This window comes from Lactuca sativa, chromosome 8 (assembly GCF_002870075.4).
Source record: "Lactuca sativa cultivar Salinas chromosome 8, Lsat_Salinas_v11, whole genome shotgun sequence".
NCBI classification, from domain to species: Eukaryota; Viridiplantae; Streptophyta; class Magnoliopsida; order Asterales; family Asteraceae; genus Lactuca; species Lactuca sativa.
The window spans coordinates 28,176,531-28,197,435 of record NC_056630.2 but is presented as its reverse complement, the minus strand read 5'-3'; the positions used below and the strand labels follow the sequence as shown (position 1 = coordinate 28,197,435).

Below are 20,905 nucleotides of genomic sequence, written 5' to 3'. Positions count from 1 at the left end.
GGGGTATGGAGCAGCATGCCCCATCTCGAAAATTTTGGCGGTTTGTGGTATGATTTTTCTTTTATTTGTTTTTGTATTCTTCGGTTTGATTTGTGGGTTTTTTGTCATTTTTTGAGAATTTCGATTATTGCTATTTTTCGTCATTTACGCTGCTATTCGTAATATCACGTCGTAATTTAACCTTTTGATCGATAATACCATGATTTCTAAACAAATGGTAGTTTTCGACAATTGTTTGATTTTTATTGGCAATATGACTCCAAGAGATGATTCTATTTGGTCCATTAATATCCAACTCTATGACAAAAAATATGCCTCCTCGAGTTATGTTATGAATAACTTTTTGCAGGAGGAGAATATGTTAGGAATTTTATCAGGCACAAAGGGCAAACCAACATATGAGAATGTTGCAAATTATACAATCTTATTGGACTCGTGGGAAACTAATAACTTGAAGATTATCATTTGGATTAACAATTCTATAATTCAGTCTATTGGTATACACTTAGCAAACTATGACACAAAAAATGAAGTTTAGGATGACTTTGGTAGACAGCACACATAGTCTAATTTTACAAAACCAATATCAGTTAGAGTTTAATATTCGAGCCTCTAAAAGAACAGTCTGATTATTCAAGAGACTGCTATCTCTAAGATTATCACTTGGATTAACTAATTTTTCTTTCATTTTCTACCATAGTGATATCGCTAAAGTTTCATTGCTAATTTATCCTTAATTTGTCTCTATTAACTATAAATTAGGAGTTTTCATCAATGTTTGGTGCTTGTTACTATTATCTATTTGACACAAAAACAATACTTTTATATTTTGTCCAAAACTGATATAATTATACTAGTTATTCCCATTTCCTTATGAAATTATCAAAACTAAACGTTCACAACATTATCAAATCCTTTTGTAACAAAATTGTTGGCTTGTATCATCCGTTGTTGGGTCATTTCCTTCATTAACTATTGAATTTTCTCCATTGTTGTCGATGTTTCTCCATTTCTTCATATGTTGTCGTAATTTCTCATGGCAATTCCCCTTACGGATATGCTCAACAATCCTTCCAAGCCAACAATCCAACAAATGTAATTTGATAAGATGAACCGTTAAACTAAGGAAAATACATATACTTTTTTTTACAAACAATAGAAGATTACTTATATCTTTTTAAACGTAACAACATCAAACTTCATTTTCAGTACCAATGTGCGCAAAGTATTTTATTTATTACATATTCTTATTGATAAACACATATAAATATGTGTTGGAAATTTTAGTATAAATATGTATATTTTTACTAAGTTTGGACATATATAAATATATACATATGTTGTAAATATAATTAACTCTACATGTGTTTGTGTTCTTCTCCGTGATAGTTTCGAGAGGATATATTGTATGTCCAAAATGGAGTATATACGAATCAAACATCGATACTCAAAGTTGGGTATTTGAGAATAGAAGTGTAACGACCGAAAAATCCCAACCAATTTTAACTTTTCAAAAACAACCCGATTTCATTAAATTATTACAAAAAGGTTTTCAATACAAATGATTTAGAGTATTCCCAGAATCACATCACAACATAAACATGAGGAGCGGTACGATCACGCCTTTGCCTTGCCACGGTCTCCTGAAGAACCTGAAAAACATTAAACCACAACTGTAAGCCCGAAAGCTTAGCGAGATATCCCCAAAATACCAACCACATATACCATACACGCATAACATACCATATCATATCCGATCACAGAACAGCCATGCACTTCGGGTCTACTGTGTGACTGGTCCGCCGCACCGGCCAACAGTCCACCTGGTCCACCCTCCGAGTCTAGCCATATACATAAAGTCTACAGTGTGATTGGTCCGCCCGTTCTGGGCCTTCAATCCACCTGGTCCACTCTTTGAGTCTACAGTATGACTGGTCCGCCCGCACCGGGCCTTCAGTCGGCTTGGTCCACTCTCCGAGCCTCGGCACGTCTGGTCCGCCCTCTTGGGGCCTACAGCATATCCAAACCGCTCGCTGGGCCTTCGGGACAACCGGTCCGCCCTGGGTATCTTGGCCTACAGCACAAAGCAGGACCCACCTCAACCCAACCCCAGTCCAACAACCATGTGCACATAAACATACAATCATATAACAATTCACAGTCAACAAGTCGATCTAGCAGATCACATAACATATCATCATCCTAACCAAGATACCGACCTCAACCAGGTCTCTAACATATACCATCCTAGCTACCAGGATGCAACCATATCAAAGCAATAACATAACAACAAATACCCGGATCTCAATCCGATAAAGGGTCGGCCTTGGTGCCTTAGACCCTGTTGATATAGTGAGGATAACTCACCTTGCCACTGCCGAAACTCTGAACTGAAGAAGCAGATTCTCGAACCACCGACTCACCGAAAATCCCGAACTAGCCAACATAGCACAAATAATAATTAGGCTAAGCACAATACCCTTCCAAGGATAAATTGACCAATTTACCCTTAACTCATTCTGGCCCAACACTGGATAAGCTCTCAAGCCCACTAATGGCCTAAAGACTAAAAGTCCGAAGCAAAGCCCACTATCGGCCCAATTTACTAAATTGGGCCCACCTCACCAAATGGGCCTAGACCCATGGTCCAATACAACTAATGGGTCCACAATACTCTATAATGTCCAGTTACGGCCCAAAATCCAGCAGCCCAATAACAGCCTAATCCCTAAGGCCCAAAATGAAAAACCCAACAGAGGGAGTACGCTGGGCTTACCCTCCTTGGTACGCGGGGCGTACACGCTGATTCGTAACTGGGGATCGGGGCACTGACCCGCTACGCAGGGCGTACTCCTATGTTACGTGGGGCGTAACCTCGCTGCTCATTAAGTCCACATAACTTTTTAATGGCTTAAGCTCTTAAGCCCAAACTTCAGATCCTTAGGCCAAATATGCCTAGGATTCATAAAGTCTCAAACTTTATCACTTGGGAAGTCCATAAAGCTCTTAATCCAAGGTCTTAATCCATTAAGACCTTCATATCTCACACATGGAACAACCACAGCCCTTGGGACCTCATTTTTCTCACTCAAGACCTCTCCAATGGTCTGAAAGGATAGATAATCTCGACCAACTCAAAACATGCATCAAGATGAGGACTTTTGGGACAAGAATGATGCCAAAACTTCACAACATATAGATCTATGCAATATAAATGACAAGCAAGAAGCTTTATACCTCAAATAGGCTCCAAAGGATGGTATCTTTCCAGATCTATAAGCTCCAGAAACTCAACTCCTTCTTTGACAACCTCCTCTTTCTTCTTCTAGCCTCTCCTTTGCCAAAATAAGCTTTCCAAGGCCAAACACACCCAACAATGGAGGTGGAACGACTATCTAGGGTTTCTGAGGTTAAGAGAGAGCTTATGGAGGCTAGGGTATGAACCAACATGTTCCTTATATAGTGGCTGACCCTAATTTTAGGGTTTTAGAACTTTGAGAGTACGCTGGACGTACTCAATCTTGCACCCACGTCCATTACTCCGTTACGCTGGGCGTAATCCCAACTTACGTTGGGCGTAATCCCAACTTACGTTGGGCGTACTCGGCGTGTCCCCAAATTTCATATTTGGCCCTCCTTTTCCACTTTTCCCACAAAAGGACCAAAATACCCTTCCTCTTAAATCCCAGGGACTCACAATAAAGTACTCTTAGGAACGGGGCGTTACAATTCTCCCCCACTTAAATCAGGCTTCGCCCTCGAAGCCTGCGGCAACTCTACTCCAGAACTTCTCCCGCAACGCACCACCTGGCATTAACCAATCCAGGTTCCTTAAGACACAACCATTGAAATCTGAAACTCAACTTTCCCTTTTCTTGCGGTGTTCTGACCACCGCCTCAAGCCGGCCACCAGCTTCACCCTTTGATAATCACACTTATCAGATTCTACACTTATCAACCGAGTACCACTCCATGGCACTTTTCTCAATCTTGATCACAACAATCACTTGACTCTTACGAGCTAGATATAACCATGAACCATTGGGTTCCCGATTCGAGTCCAACTCTATGCACTCCATGCTGACAGAATGACACATTCTCCAGCCTTAGAGAAACTCCCATGAGTTCTCCTCTTGCAATCGCATGCACATGCCGAACTAGCTCAAGCACCCTCGGGATAGGAAAACCCGTCACACTGACGACACCTCCAGAACATCCCCCAGGATGAATCACCACTACATACACAGTTCCTTGATCAGAATCAAACTGGGAATCCAAAACTCCATCCCTGCATCCTTTCTGAGCCTCTTGGCTCTACCCTCACGGAAATCCTTCCGCAACCTCAGCAGATATCCCATCCAGATGTGATTCCCTACCACTGTCGCAATCATGCTGCTCAAAGACCCTAATTGGATCACTCCAATCATAACTCTGCACTGCGGCTTTCACTTCCGTGAATTTACACTCCCTCTCGGAGCTACATTCCTCTCTTTCCTTACCAAGGAAATCCACTTGGCCGCCTTGTCACTGCGACAAGTGTCACGGTGCTCGCCCCAACGCTACACCACTCCCGTATAGCATAACCGCTATCCATGCAACACATATGCTCTGAATCTGCTCGCAAGGACTCTCGAGTCCATGCACTATCTCCACTAATCGAGATCAATACCCGGGGCAGACCTTCTAATGCTAACACATCGCGACATACTAAATCCATATCCCCAAACAAATCCATCAACACATGCAGATTCTTCAGCATGACTGGACCGCCTTACCAGGCCTTCAGCCAATCTGGACCACTCTCAGAACCTTCAGCAGATCTGGACCGCCCTCCAGGGCCTTTAGTCTGGCTGGACCGTCCTCCGAGCCTTCGGCCTGACTGGTACGCCTACCGGCCTTTAGTCTATCCAGACCGCTCAACTAGCATCCATCATTCTGAGTTATCTCTCCGGGAAACCCTCCCATGCATACTGTTCTAGCCCTCTAGGGGTTCTGAACTCTATCTCCATCATACATACTCAATCCCGGCCTGATCCCAGGCCCTTCACAATCAAATACCCTAGGTCTGTATCCCTCCCCGCATGCCTGCCACTTACTCATACCAGCCTACGCTCTTGGCTGACAGAAACACTGCTGAATCCCAAGCAGCTAAACAACCTCCACTGCTTATCGATCTTCCGGAGAATTTTCCAATTCTCCCCCACTTATAGCACTGACTAACAACCACCGGTCCCCATCACCGACCTCCCTTAACACCCTACACAACACAAACACTTACACGCGAACTGCGTCCCGCAAGCACGAGCAACCTTCACAAAATCGCATATACACTGATCATCCTGAGCTCGAACGAAACTCGATCTTCAGCTAATCCCTCCTCAGACTGCAGATGCTACCCGACATTTAGACCAAACGCCATATTTCTAGTAATAACCCTCATCAACGATAACCAACGAAATCCCCAACACTAACCCATAACCATACCATAACCCCCAAAGAACAACCAATACCACACCGAAAACCACACAATGAGACTAGCATATAAACAATACTCCACAATAATCACAAGATAACAAGATATCAAGAAGGAAACATACCCGCAGCTGCATCCGAAACTGCTCTGACCTCCTCTGCTATAAGCTGAAAAGCACGACCCTGAGCCCTTGAGGGCTCCGCTCCACTCTGACCTCCACCCGTGATCCTCAAAGTGGCCGGTGCTAGAGCCTGCACCGGGCCTGCAACAAGCTATGTACAGTTGACCCTCAAATGTCCAACCTGATGACAATGATAACAAATCCTCAAATCCCGAACCGGCGCTGACTACCGACAATCCCTCGCATAGTGCCCCTCCTTTCCGCACTTGCGGCATGCACCACCGGACCTACAAACTCCGGTGTGACCCTTCCCACACTTCCCACAAGCGTGGCTGCTCTAATCTCCCACCCTAGAATCAACGGTCTTGGACCGTTTCGGTGCCGGTTGCGACTGCACTGGAGCCTGCCTCAGCTCACGCAACTGCAACTCAATCTCCAACTCACGCCGCCTGGCGGCCTCTTGCAACTCCAACAAAGTCTCGCACCTCTGCGTAGACACAAACTGTCTGATATCTCTCTTGAGCATACTCAGATATCGGGACATCTGAGCCTGCTCCGAAGCAAACTCAGGGCAAAACTTCGCCCTCCTAGTGAACATCCTGGTGATCTCCGTCACCGACTCCGAACCCTGCTTCAGCTCAAGGAACTCCTGAGCCAATCTCTCCCTCTCAACCCGCGGAACATAACGAGTGTTGAACATCTCTCTGAACTGATCCCATGAAACCGCAGCCCTCTGCCCATCCGAATACGACCCCTTGGTCAATCTCCACCAATCCTTCGCCCCGAGCCTCAACAGGTTCAGAGCACACCTCACCCTCTGATCAGCAGGGCATGAACACGTGAAGAAACACCCCTCCACGTCCGACAACCACCTCATAGCAACAATCGGGTCCTGAACCCCATCAAAGGTAGGAGGCTTCGTATTATCGAAGTCCCGATACTGAAACCCTCGACCAACCACCGCTGCTACCGCCACTGTAGCCGCCGCGGCAGCCGTCTCTGTGAGAGCTGCATAGCGCTCATCAAAATACTCAACAATGGCGGTCTTGGTCGACCCAAACAGTTCCAACAACTCGGCCCGGAACAACGCAGCAACCTCATCATGCAGGATCTCACGAATCCTAGCAACCAACTCGCTTGTGCTCATCTGTCCAATAACCTCGGGCGGTACCGACCCGCCCGGAACTCCCTCTCCTGCTCCCGATCCTGACCCGGATCCACTCCCAGCATGCCTCGGAATCTCCATACTTAAAAACACCACAAAATCTTAGATTCTTCCCACTATCCCGGGAACCAACTCTCAACCCAACCTTAGAGGTCATGGTTTCCCTGATACGCGTATGGGTCCTGTGCTTTCAGTAGTATGGGCCCATACTACCTTCCACACCTACCCATATTTGTATGAAGTACTACCACAACACCATAGTGAAAACATACAAAACAAGCGCTCAACCCTCACTACTAGAGGAACACTGGGAATCTCCCACAAGGAAACCCTAGGCAACCAGGCATCATAAATCAGGCAACATTATCATGAAATCCTGAAGATCCCTAGCCTAACACTAGCCTGTTGTTCTATCAAAGCTCAAAAACAAATATCATGTATGGTATTTTGGGGTTACTTACTGGCTCCGGCTGATCGTACCCCCGCGTCCTCCTTTACCCATTTTGAAAACCATTTTAAATTCTCTTTTGAAAACCCTCCTCGATTTGAGACTGGAGTCACACGAGTGTTCCTCCAATTCACTCAAACCAAGGCTCTGATACCAACTTGTAACGACCGAAAAATTCCAACCAATTTTAACTTTTCAAAAACAACCCGATTTCATTAAATTATTACAAAAAGGTTTTCAATACAAATGATTTAGAGTATTCCCAGAATCACATCACAACATAAACATGAGGAGCGGTACGATCACGCCTTTGCCTTGCCACGGTCTCCTGAAGAACCTGAAAAACATTAAACAACAACTGTAAGCCCAAAAGCTTAGTGAGATATCCCCAAAATACCAACCACATATACCATACACGCATAACATGCCATATCATATCCGATCGCAGAACAGCCACGCACTTCGGGTCTACTGTGTGACTGGTCCGCCGCACCGGCCAACAGTCCACATGTTCCACCTTCTGAGTCTAGCCATATACATCGAGTCTACAGTGTGATTGGTCCGCCCGTTCTGGGCCTTCAATCCACCTGGTCCACTATCTGAGTCTACAGTATGACTGGTCCGCCCGCACCGGGCCTTCAGTCGGCCTAGTCCACTCTCCGATCCTCGGCACGTCTGGTCCGCCCTCTTGGGGCCTACAGCATATCCGGACCGCTCGCTGGGCCTTCGGGACAACTGGTCCCCCTGGGTATCTTAGCCTACAGCACAAAGCAAGACCCGCCTCAACCCAACCCCAGTCCAACAACCATGTGCACATAAACATACAATCATATAACAATTCACAATCAACAAGTCGATCTAGCAGATCACATAACATATCATCATCCTAACCAGGATACCGACCTCAACCAGGTCTCTAACATATACCATCCTAGCTACCAGGATGCAACCATATCAAAGCAATAACATAACAACAAATACCCGAATCTCAATCCGATAAAGGGCCAGCCTTGGTGCCTTAGACCCTGTTGATATAGTGAGGATAACTCACCTTGCCACTGCCGAAACTCTAAACTGAAGAAGCAGATTCTCGAACCACCGACTCACCGAAAATACCGAACTAGCCAACATAGCACAAATAATAATTAGGCTAAGCACAATACCCTTCCAAGGATAAATTGACCAATTTACCCTTAACTCATTCTGGCCCAACACTGGATAAGCTCTCAAGCCCACTAATGGCCTAAAGACCAAAAGTCCGAAGCAACGCCCACTATCGGCCCAATTTACTAAATTGGGCTCACCTCACAAAATGGGCCTAGACCCATGGTCCAATACAACTAATGGGTCCATAATACTCTATCCATAATGTCCAATCACGACCCAAAATCCAGCAGCCCAATAACAGCCCAATCCCTAAGGCCCAAAATGAAAAACCCAACAGAGGGAGTACGCGGGGCGTACCCTCCTTGGTACGCGAGGCGTACACGCTGATTCGCAACTGGGGATCGGGGCACTAACCCGCTACGCGGGGCGTCACCTCGCTGCTCATTAAGTCCACATAACTTCCTAATGGCTTAAGCTCTTAAGCCCAAACTTCAGATCCTTAGGCCAAATATGCGTAGGATTCATAAAGTCTCAAACTTTATCACTTGGGACGACCATAAAGCTCTTAATCAAAGGTCTTAATCCATTAAGACCTTCATATCTCACACATGGAACAACCACAACCCTTGGGACCTCATTTTTCTCACTCAAGACCTCTCCAAAGGTCAGAAAGGACAGATAATCTCGACCAAGTCAAAACATGCATCAAGATGAGGAATTTTGGGACAAGAATGATGCCAAAACTTCATAACATATAGATCTATGCAATATAAATGACAAGCAAGAAGCTTTATACCTCAAATAGGCTCCAAAGGATGATATCTTTCCAGATCTATAAGCTCCAGCCACTCAACTCCTTCTTTGACAACTTCCTCTTTCTTCTTCTAGCCAATCCTTTGCCAAAATAAGCTTTCCAAGGCCAAACACACCCAACAATGGAGGTGGAACGACTATTTAGGGTTTCTGAGGTTAAGAGAGAGCTTATGGAGGCTAGGGTATGAACCAACATGTTCCTTATATAGTGGCTGACCCTAATTTTAGGGTTTTAGAACTCTAAGAGTACGCTGGTCGTACCTCTAGTACGCTGGGCGTACTCAACCTTGCACTCGCGTCCATTACTCCATTACGTTGGGCGTAATCCCAGCTTATGTTGGGCGTACTCGGCGTGTCCCCAAATTTCATATTTGGCCCTCCTTTTCCACTTTTCCCACAAAAGGACCAAAATACCCTTCCTCTTAAATCCCGGGGACTCACAATAAAGTACTCTTAGGAACGGGGCGTTACAAGAAGTTAGCAAGAGAGGTGGGTGTGGGAATGAGTCCCCCATTCATAGAAAGACAGTACTTAAGTAAGTTTATAAGTTGAATGTATGATAGTGTGACAACCGTCAAATTCTCGTCAAATCAAAGTCAAATAAAGTCAAAAAGTCAAACCGGTCAACTCAATTAACTCTTGTGTACTAGGGCCTACGTTAGGTAATTACTATATAACTCGCTACTCTAATGAGAAATCATCAATTTAAAAGTTCGTATATCTAGAATTCATTAACCTAAAACTATGGTAAGTAACAAACCAAACCGATAAAACAATGTTACATACTCATCGGGAGTGTGTAAGATCCTTAAATATAGCTTAATGGGGTTTACGAACATTGCGTTGCGAAGCCAAACTCTCAAAAAGATCACAAAAGGAGCCTCTCCTAAATCTCTCTAAGTATGAGAAATCTCTCCCAAATTTCTCCAAGTATGTGAAATCTCTCCTAAATCTCTCTAATATGTGAAATCTCTCCCAAATCTCTCTAAGTATGTGAAATCTCTCCCAAATCTCTCTAAGTATGTGAAATCTCTCCTAAATCTCTCTAAGTATGTGAAATCTCTCCCAAATCTCTCTAAGTATGAGAAATCTATCCAAGTATGTGTAATCTCTCTCAAAAGTTCCTTTAACTTTTTATAGTCTTTCGGGCCATCCCGACCCTTAACCGGGTCAAAAACCGCTTAAAACGGGGTAAAAACGGGTAAAATAGGCTTAAGGACCCAAAACCCATCCTTTTGGGCCGAAGCCTCTTAGAGCCGAAAGTCACCTATAGGGACCGAACCCTGCTGACCCGAAGCCCCTGCGAACCAAGGAACCGAACCCGAACCTTCTCTCTCGGACCGAACCTTGCATGCCAGACAAACCCTTCGCTCCATTTTGCTTCTGATCCCTTAGGCCTCGCAGAAAAGCCTTTTCTTCCCGGTTTTCGACTAGTTTTGCATTTAGGCCCATTTTTAATTATTTTAACACGAGATTTTCACCCAAAACTTTATTTTAACATATAAGGCCCCATATTTATTAATTAATCACGTTTTTGGGATAAATCTTATCCAAGAAGAGTGGGTGAAGTACAAGAGGTGGAGTGTTGACTTTTCTTTAGTTTATGACACAAGCAACCACCCACACCCACTCCATGACCAGCCACACTCCTTCTACCATAACTAGGTCATGTCAACGTACTTTATCATCATTTCCATCCATTTCCCATGTTCTTAGAGCTGGAACATCCACCCTCTCTCCTCACACTTCATTCATTCTCTCATTTTCCTCCAAGAATCACACTCCAAACTCTCTCATCTTTCTCTCTCGATTTTGAGAACTTCAAGGCATACTCCAAGGCTTATCTCCTCCATTTGGTAAGTATCATCATCTTTCTTATGATTATTACACATCCTCCTACTCAAAATCATAGATTTCTTACACAAATTCCATCACATTAGAGTTAGATTCTCGAATCTTCAAGCAATCCTCCAAGTGTTCTTGAGTTGACATTTCCCTTCTTCAACATTCACCCACTGAAATCATATAAGGTGAGTTCATACCCCTATCTTTTCATGTTTTCTTAAGTTTTAAGGGGTGGGGGGGAATACAAGTTAAAACACCAAGAACACAACTAAACTTTTCCAACAGCTTTCATCAGGAAAGTTTAACTCCATTCACGGACTGTTTTGGTCAGCTAAAACATTTTAGTTTTCAAAACTGTATTAGATGCAAATAGTTCAGGTTTATACCTTTAAAATGACTACTTGCACATCTTCATACGATTTTTCTACAATTTATGGTGATTTTTACAATACAGCCTATCATTTCAAGAACAAATCCGGACTTATGGATATTTTAACACAAGTTAAAGACTTCCAAAAATCATAATAAAAATTAAGAATAAACTAGACACATTTTATGAACTCTCAGAATTTACGGATTCAGTTTTCGACTTCGTATGATTTTTCTAAAACAGTGTAGAAAGGTTAAAAACTAGTTAATAGCTTATAACTTTCATAACACTTTGTATTATGTTGAGCAAAGTGTATAACAATAAGTTCTAAATATTGAATGTGTTTTCTTGTTAGTTTATCATCATAAACTGAAATTTAGTCATATATGATAAGATTCTTCATTCATTTAGAACACATATAATAAGCTATAATAAGCATAGTTTATGGATTCATAACATTAATGTATTTTCATAAAAGAGTTCTTTTACATTACAAACGTTTTGGATAAACTATAATATGTATAGTTTAGGTATCATTTACATTTAAAACTTATCTACCAAAGGTTTTCAGTTCAGTTCACGTAAATCTGTTAATGAATAAATCTGTGAGTCATTCCCTTCGTGTTACCTTCATGGTAACAAAGTCAAAAGTCTTGTAAATTGTAACCAGAGTCTCTTGTAGGGAGAGCGTGATAGTTGTGTGTAGATCTATATTGGGTCTGACGAGCCCGCACCTGAGCTGCTTGCAACAGCTAGACCAACAGGTCTGAGGTGACAAATTTCATTTAATGTGCGACGCCTGAAGAATGTCGTATTATAAGGCCGTCTGAGTCTTAGCATGGTTATAATAACTCACATGTGGTATTAACAAATCGTAAGATTTACGGGTTCTACTTTTAAATTAGCGAGTTATGTCGATTTAACTCACAGGAATTACTTTAAGTATGGAAAAATGCATGTACACTTTCATATCAAAAATGGTTTTATGCCGATTTAAAATCACTTTTATATCTTTAAGTATGGAAAATACTTGTTTACTTTCGGTCCTGGGATTTAGGACTACCTAACTTTTTTAAGGAAAATATTGTATTTTCTTTGGACACATATTTCTGTTAAAACTACATTCATCTAGAATTGTTAGGCTTCGGCTATAATTGCTAAGTGTATATGTTAGAGTTATATAAGAATCTATTCATAATCGACTTAGAATTGGTGGGCCCGCCTTTCTTCCTGTTCCTTGTTTGGTTGTGGACCTAGGGCAGACCCGTTATATTCGATGGTTTATTTAATTTAAATTATATATAACTTATATACACTGGGTGATTATAGATGGAATATACGGGTCTTTCTATGGTTCATTATCGTATAACATAGGAGCATTCATTTCACACTTAACAAAGAAAATATTGGGTTTTCTGGAAACATACTTTGTCGCTTTTACAAACAAAACGGTTTCTTTCTCAAACAAAACTCTTATGAACTCACCAACTTAATTGTTGACACTTTTCAAAACTACTTGTATTCTCAGGAAATCAGTGAAACAGGAAAACCAACCGCATTTTGAGGATGGGACGTTAAATCGTCAAACAGTTCATTTTGTCATCATAATGTAATTGATTTGAAACATGTAAACATATACTTTGGTGTAACTTTTTCAATTATATTTATGATGGTTGTATTTACTTTGAGCACTATTATACTCGTTGTTGTGATACTATACATGAAGTCCTCCACCCCCGGACGTTTCCGCCATCTTTGGTTTAGGGGTGTGACAGATAGACTTACAAGCTTGTGTCTAAAGTTTTACTACAACTCCTACCCACACGCATGGGGGTGCGTATGTTAGATTTCATAGGCCAAATTCACCGAACTTGTGCGTCAGCGCAACATGTGGACACGAATGCAGCTCCGAAAACTCAGGCCCGCACGACCCTTGTTTTTGCTAAACTTGATAGTTTTGGTCATTGGTTTGAATTTGTGTAATTGATTCATTTATTGCGCAATTGATCAATTCCTTGATGAAGAATTGATTTCTTTCTGTATAAAAACGGACATCTACTACCTCATTTGATAAACAGATGCAAATATTCATCTTCTTCTTCCTTTTCTCTGCAACTATTTCTGGTGATTCTTTCAAGAAATTAGTCATATCCGTTAGTACACACTATTATGGTTGGTGTACCCTGGGAACAGACGGCGAATCTCTTTAAGGGAATCGACTCCAACTCGAGCCTCAGCCACTACGTTTACGACTAACATTTTTCTTGCATATCATTCTATTTAGTAACAGATTATTTGATTCAAAAACAGATCCCATAACTAACAGTCTTAAACATAATTTTGTTTTCTTTATGTTCTTTTTTATGTTATGAATTTAGTGTGTGTTGATTTCGGCTGTTCTTGTATCAATGGTTGAAAAGCTTCCCCCGAGTGGCTAGACTTCAAGAACTACCTTAAGCGTAAGTGAAAGGAGATGTATATGGAGGAACTGGTGGTTCTTCTTTGCATTGAAGAATAAAATCGAATGGCTTTAAAGAAAGGTGGTGATGGTGAAGCTTCTAAGGTTCATTTGGTGGAAGCTGGTCAAACTTCCAAGAACAAAGGAAAAGGAGATCACAAAGGGAAAGGAAAGGGGAAAAACCTAATCCCCAAGGCAGGAACTTTTAAGAAGAATTTCAAGCGCTACAATTATGTCCAACCAGGCCACAACGCTTCAGAGTGCCCATAGCCCAAGTGGGAAAACCGTCAAGCAAACATGGTGAATGATGACATCGAGTTGGTAGCCATGATAACTGATCTCAATGTTATGGACTTGGAGGTGAATCTCATGAATACTAATTCAAAGGAGTGGTGGATTCATATGGGGATTACTCATCATGTATGTCATGACAAGAGCATTTTCAACATCTACAAGGAAGTTGAAGATGGTGAAAAGCTCTACATGGGAAATGCAGTAACCGTAGATATCAATGGTGTCGGTGATGTTGTTTTCAAAATGACATCCATGAAAGATGTGAAACTTAGGGATGTTTTATATGTTCCAGAACTTCGTAAGAATCTAGTGTCGGTTGCTTTGTTTAATAAGTATGGATTTAAGCTTGTGTTTGATTCGAAAAAGTATGTTTTGTCCGAGAATGGTATGTTTGTGGGGAAAGGATATGCCTTGAATGGCACGTTCAAAATGAATGTAATGATGTCAAATGAAATGAATAAAGCAAGTTCCAGTTCTGCTTATATTCTTGAGTGTTCAAATGTTTAGCATGGTCTTTTAGGACATGTAAATTACAATTGTATTAAACATCTAGTTAAACTAGACTACATACTAAAATTTGATATTGACTAAAATAGCAAATGCCTCACATGTATTGAAGCCAAACAAACTAGATTATCTTTCCAAACAATCAAGAGAACCACTGAACCTTTGGATTTAATTCACACTTATGTGTGTGATTTAAAATCAATTCCTACTAAAGGTGGGAACAAATACTTCATTACATTCATCGATGATAATGCGAAATATTTCTACATATATTTACTTAAGAGTAAAGATGAAGCGATGAACAAGTTTGTCTTGTACAAAAAGGAAGTTGAGAATCAACTCAACAAGAAAATCAACGTAGTTAGAAGTGATAAGGGTGGAGAATATGTTTCTCCATATGCTGAATTTTGTGCGCAAAATGGAATTCGTCCTGAATTCACATCACCCTATTCACTTCAATCTAATGGCATTGCTGAAAGAAAGAACCATACCTTAAAAGAGATGGTTATTGCAATGCTAATTAGTTCTGGTGTAAACCAGTCAATGTGGGGGGGAGCTATTTTGTCGGGTAACAATCTTTTAAATAAGATATCCCACAAAGAAAAGAATGAAACACTGAATGAACTTTGGATGTGAAGAAAGACATCGTATAAGTACTTACGATTATGGGATGCCTAGCCAAAGTTATTGTACCACCACCTAAGGTACAAAAGTTAGGTCCTAAAACAATGGATTGTTTATTCATTAGATATGCACAAAACAGTAGTTCCTATCGGTTGCTTGTGCATGATTCTATGAATCTTGAGATACGTAAGAATACAATAATTGTTAGGGGTGTCAAACCCAAAAAATAATAGGGACACAACAAACTCCAACTACACTACTTTAATGCAATAAAAAAGTACAAGACAAGCAAGGTCGAACCATAGAGACACGGGATAAAAGTCTCTACCTCTTTGTGCAAGGTACGTTGATCACAAAAAGGGGTTTTGTTTGCAAAAGTAAAATAATAAAATAGCAGTCTACTTTAAAAACATGTAGAAAATGAAATAAACCTGTAAACAAGTTGATTGAAGGGTTCTAGCTCTAGTTCTCAATGTTGTTGTTCAACTTGATTATGACCTGATGTAATTAATGATTACTATTCTAAGTTGGTACTGAAAGATATTAACACGTTCTAATACCTCTCACTTACCAAGTTATATAACCAAAACACTTTCTTTGACTAGGAATCTATTTCATTGTAGTATTAAAAAGAGGTTCAATTGATGCCTTACTTGTCTTCCAAAACATTGCCTCATATTGAGCACCAAGAAATTTCTTCTTGAAGTTGGATAACACGATACCTATGTTCTATGTTTGGGAATAAATCCTTCAATACTTCAATTAACCCATGCATTTACATAAGGACAATTAGAACATGATCATAATTGAAAAACTTGAAGTATAATGAACACAACCATACCTTATATTAATATGACATCAATGTCCTACCATACCTAGATTGAAGATGCACATCTTTTTTCAGATTATTTAGAAACCGTTTCCAATTGTCTTTATTTTTCACACATACCACAACACAAGCTATTGGGTAGATATGATTGTTTACATCCCTCCCAGTAACACATAATAAATCACCACTACACATTCCTTTTAAAAAACACTCATCCAAGTTTATACTCCCTCTACATCCACTTTTACAGCCTTGCTTTAGTGCATCAAAACATATATATATATATATATATATATATATATATATATATATATATATATATATATATATATATATATATCCTGTTAAAGTAGGTTTTCCTATCTCACATAGAGTTAATAGACAACTTGACTGTTAACCCTGGATTAGACATTCTTATCTACTCACCATAGGTCCACAACTGTGCATAGCTTTCCACTATGTTACCTTCAACAAGAGACACTATATGTTGCGTAGATCTCCTACACTGTCCTATACTAACCTCTATGCCAAATTTAGTTTTTACTTCCTCTTTTAGCATCCTAACATTGAGTTTCTCATTCTCAAGAACTTCTCTAGTGAAATGACTACCAATCCATCTATAATTAACAATTGACCCTAATTTAAAGTTCCTAGCACAATCATGGTCATTAATAAAAGGACTTGATTTGGAATGAATGCTCCTTAGTCTTCCATGAAGCTTAAAGCCTAAATGTGGACTGACCATCAAACACTTAATCAATAATCTTTTACTGTCATTTTTTTATAGTATAATTGATACCCATTGGCTACAACATAATTACAAAGCATGAATTTCAAGTGTTTAGGATTGGTAAACCTCATACCTAGAATTGGAAACTTATTCTTCCAAGGTATGTCTTCATTGAACCTTGGTTTACCTTTCACATATGGGAAATTGTCATCTTCATCATCTTGTGGGCTTTTAACTTTTGTGGCATCCTCATTTCTATTTGTCTGACTTACTCCTTCGTAGGGTACTCCTTCCATGTTGCTCTTTTGTGGACTCATGAACCCAGTTGGGTCAATACCATCTTCCATTTCCATTGATATGTTTGACATGACAAAAAAAATCAATTTCATTTTCCTTACTTGCTCCATCAGAGAATACTGCAGATTAGTACCAAAATGGTTCGTGTACACAAGCAGTTATACTCCACACTAATAAGCAATGTCTATAAACTCTTAATATTCAAGTTCATTAGAAATCAATGTTAAAGTTTTTGGATTTCTAATTCTAGATGACAATAATAAAATTCCACACTTCTTTTGGGTGAATCGTTCAAGAAAGCCAAAAAAAAAAAAACTTTATGAGACATACCAGTAAAATCGATATTCTCAAACACATGAGGCATACCATCAGAGTAGCAAAAATGTTTGTTGATAAACACATCTTGAAAATGAACTTTTATTGCGACGAATATTGCCATCGACTGGAACTTTGGTGGGAGCAAAGGTTTTTCTTGAATGAGAGGACGAGGGGAGTGAAGAACGAAATTTGCTTACTTAAAACAATTCAAATTAAACGTAATACACATGACCAATTCATTTAATGGCATGGCACCGTCTTTTTTTTCATGGCACTCATATTACCTATTGGGTCATATATGGATATTTCAAAACGATCAAATGTTACTCTATTCTCTTCATATATAAAAAAGATAATCGAAAGAAAATCTACTATAATAAATGAAGATAATTTTGTCACATGTTTGTTTCTAATGAGCTTTGACACTTGTCATTTTGTGATACTTTTTAAATAAATAATATCCACATGTCAATTTATGGTTTTTTTCGAATTTTAAAATTAAAAAGCCACATAATCTTATACTTATATATGTAAAGTATCAAATGTAATCTACCCTAATAAATAAGAATGATTTTGAAATATGTCCTCTTTTCCTTCATTTTGACACTTGCCATTTTCTAGATTTTTTTTTGAATTATTTACTATCCACTTGTCATTTTTATAGTTTTTTCTTTTTTATTTAAATCTCACATATTAAATTCCACCTCATATTAATTAATTTTATAAATATATTAATTAATGTACATAATAACTTTCTATTTTTGAATTCCTCTTTCTATTTAATATATTAATTAATATATATAATACATTCCATTTGTGAATTCATATTAATTAATTTTATTAGTATATATTAATTAAGACCAAATTACATAAATAGTCCATGCGGTTTATAAAAAGGTCACAAACTCAATCGTTACTTATTTTTTATGAACATGGTCTATGTGGTTATCAAAACTTTCTTTTAGTAAACCCGTGTAATACACGAGTTTCACACCTAATATATATTATAATAAATTGCAATTAATATGTTTTTTCATTCCTTATTTCAAAATTTTATTTTAAAAAATACTTATTATTTACATTTTAATATTTTATTTTTTTAATCATTATAATACATAGGTTTAATATAACATTTTCCCTGACTAAAGGAACGAACAAAATATGAAATTTGAAATTTAACAATACACCCATTAGCATTTAACCAGTCAAACATGTGCAACCACCACATATGGGCTGGCCGAAAGCCCAAGCCCGTTTCTGCCCATCTAACATTTTGGTTGAGACGGTTAAAGCGGTGAGTAGGGACTACGTGTAAGAAGCTAAAGCCGATATGATATTATACACGCTCCACGTGTTGCAACCTGGCAGTTTCAAGTAAATGACTTCCCTATCCTCCTCTCATTCTTCTCCATTCGCGTCTTTCACCGCCTAAAAGAGCAAATCAGTAAATTAGTCTTCTGTCATTCTTGTTTGATCAGTAGAACGGAAGAGAGCTTCGCCGGGAACAACAATGGGAGGTGGTGGTTTAGCTTACGCAGCTGCTGTCTGTGTGCTAACTTGCGCCATTCACGCCGTTCATGCAAGGCTCGTAGATCCTGTAATAGTTCAAGTCACCGAGAATCCGAACAACCACCTCCTCGGAACTCCGACGGAACACAAGTTCGCGGCGTTTATACAGGAACACGGGAAAAGGTATTCTACGAGAGAGGAATACCTTCACCGCCTCGGTGTATTTTCCAAAAATCTTCTTAGAGCTGCGGAACATCAATTGCTGGATCCGACGGCGGTTCATGGCGTTACACCGTTCTCTGATCTGTCAGCGGAGGAATTTGAGAGTATGTATTTAGGCATGAAAGGCGGTGGACTTGACCGGAAGAAAAACGGCCTAGCAACAGCACCGCCATTGGATGTTGAAGGATTGCCGGAGGATTTCGATTGGAGAGAGAAAGGCGCCGTCACGGAGGTTAAGACGCAGGTAATTAAGGTTTCTTAATTGAACGTGAAGTGTTCTTCTCTATTCCTGATTAATTCTGAACTACAAGAAATTGATTGAACATCGACGCAGGGTACTTGTGGATCGTGTTGGGCATTCAGTACAACAGGGGTGATCGAAGGAGCAAATTTCATAGCAACTGGAAATCTTCGCAACTTAAGCGAGCAACAGCTCGTTGATTGCGATCATACGGTTTGATATCTCTTACATATTTCTCTCTTGGCCGCCAAAAATCATAGGATAACGACATTAACACCATGCTTCCGATCTTTCTCTAGTGTGATCCTTCAGAGAAGGATGCCTGTGATAGTGGATGCTCCGGTGGACTTATGACAAACGCTTACAACTATCTTATCAACGCCGGAGGTATTGAAGCAGAAGAGTCGTATCCTTACACCGGAAAGTCTGGGGAATGCAAGTTCGACCCTGAGAAAGTAGCCGTGAAGGTCGCTAACTTCACCAACATACCCAGCGACGAAGATCAAATGGCTGCCCATTTGGTTAAACATGGCCCACTTGCAGGTAATTAATTAAGCATCGACGTTATCTCATCATTGTTGTTATATGAATCATGAATGAAACGATAAGCTGAAGAATTTACTTGATGTTAATTGCAGTTGGATTGGATGCGTTGTTCATGCAAACGTACATTGGGGGAGTATCGTGTCCATTGATATGTCCGAAGAAGATGTTGGACCATGGTGTGTTGGTTGTGGGGTATGGTGCGAAGGGGTTTTCAATACTGAGGTTGGGTAACACGCCTTATTGGATCATCAAGAACTCATGGGGAAAAAGTTGGGGAGAAAATGGATACTATCGGCTTTGTAGAGGGAAAGGTATGTGTGGTATGAATACGATGGTGTCTGGTGTTGTGACCCTCAAGTCGTAGAAACTACTTGTAGGTCTTTAAAGGTGGTAGTTTGTGAACACAAATATGTTATATGATGGTTTTAGTATCTGTTTTAGTTGCAATGGGGAATATCAGCTCAAAAGTGCTCTGTTGTAGTTTATATAGGTTCATCAGTTCATGAATAGAATATATAACAAAGATATTATATATATATATATATATATATATATATATATATATATATATATATATATATATATATATATATATATATATATATATATATATATATATATATATATATATATATATATATGTGTGTGTGTGTGTTGTCATTTTTGTATGTAATATTATGGAGGACAAAATAAAAGTCGTTTTACATATTTTACATGGTGGGCTATGGAGCAATCACGTAAAAACTTGAAAAAGAGAAAGTAGAAACCAAGAGACTATTTTCATGAAGGGAAAAAGTTAATAATTATGGAGTAAAACTATGTCATTTTATGAACTAGAGTGACCATTTATGTAATTTTGACTAATTTTATGTTATCAAACGTTTATCTTGTTCTAATAGGTCCAGCCTGCCAAACAGGATTGGGCTGTGTTGTGGGCCGGATCATGAATAGGTCCAGCCTGTCATGGTTTATTCGTTAAAATTATATT

General features: G+C 39.8%; 1 protein-coding gene across 1 annotated transcript; it reads left to right on the top strand.

Annotated features, from left to right (window-relative positions):
- Window positions 1–18,801: 18,801 nt before the first annotated feature.
- On the top strand, window positions 18,802–20,402 carry LOC111913201 (probable cysteine protease RD19D). The gene is made up of 4 exons (XM_023908921.3): window positions 18,802–19,374; window positions 19,465–19,584; window positions 19,671–19,914; window positions 20,010–20,402. Exons 1-4 carry the CDS (start codon window positions 18,910–18,912, stop codon window positions 20,279–20,281), a joined length of 1,101 nt encoding a protein of 366 aa, XP_023764689.1. The 5' UTR covers window positions 18,802–18,909; the 3' UTR covers window positions 20,282–20,402.
- Window positions 20,403–20,905: the final 503 nt, after the last annotated feature.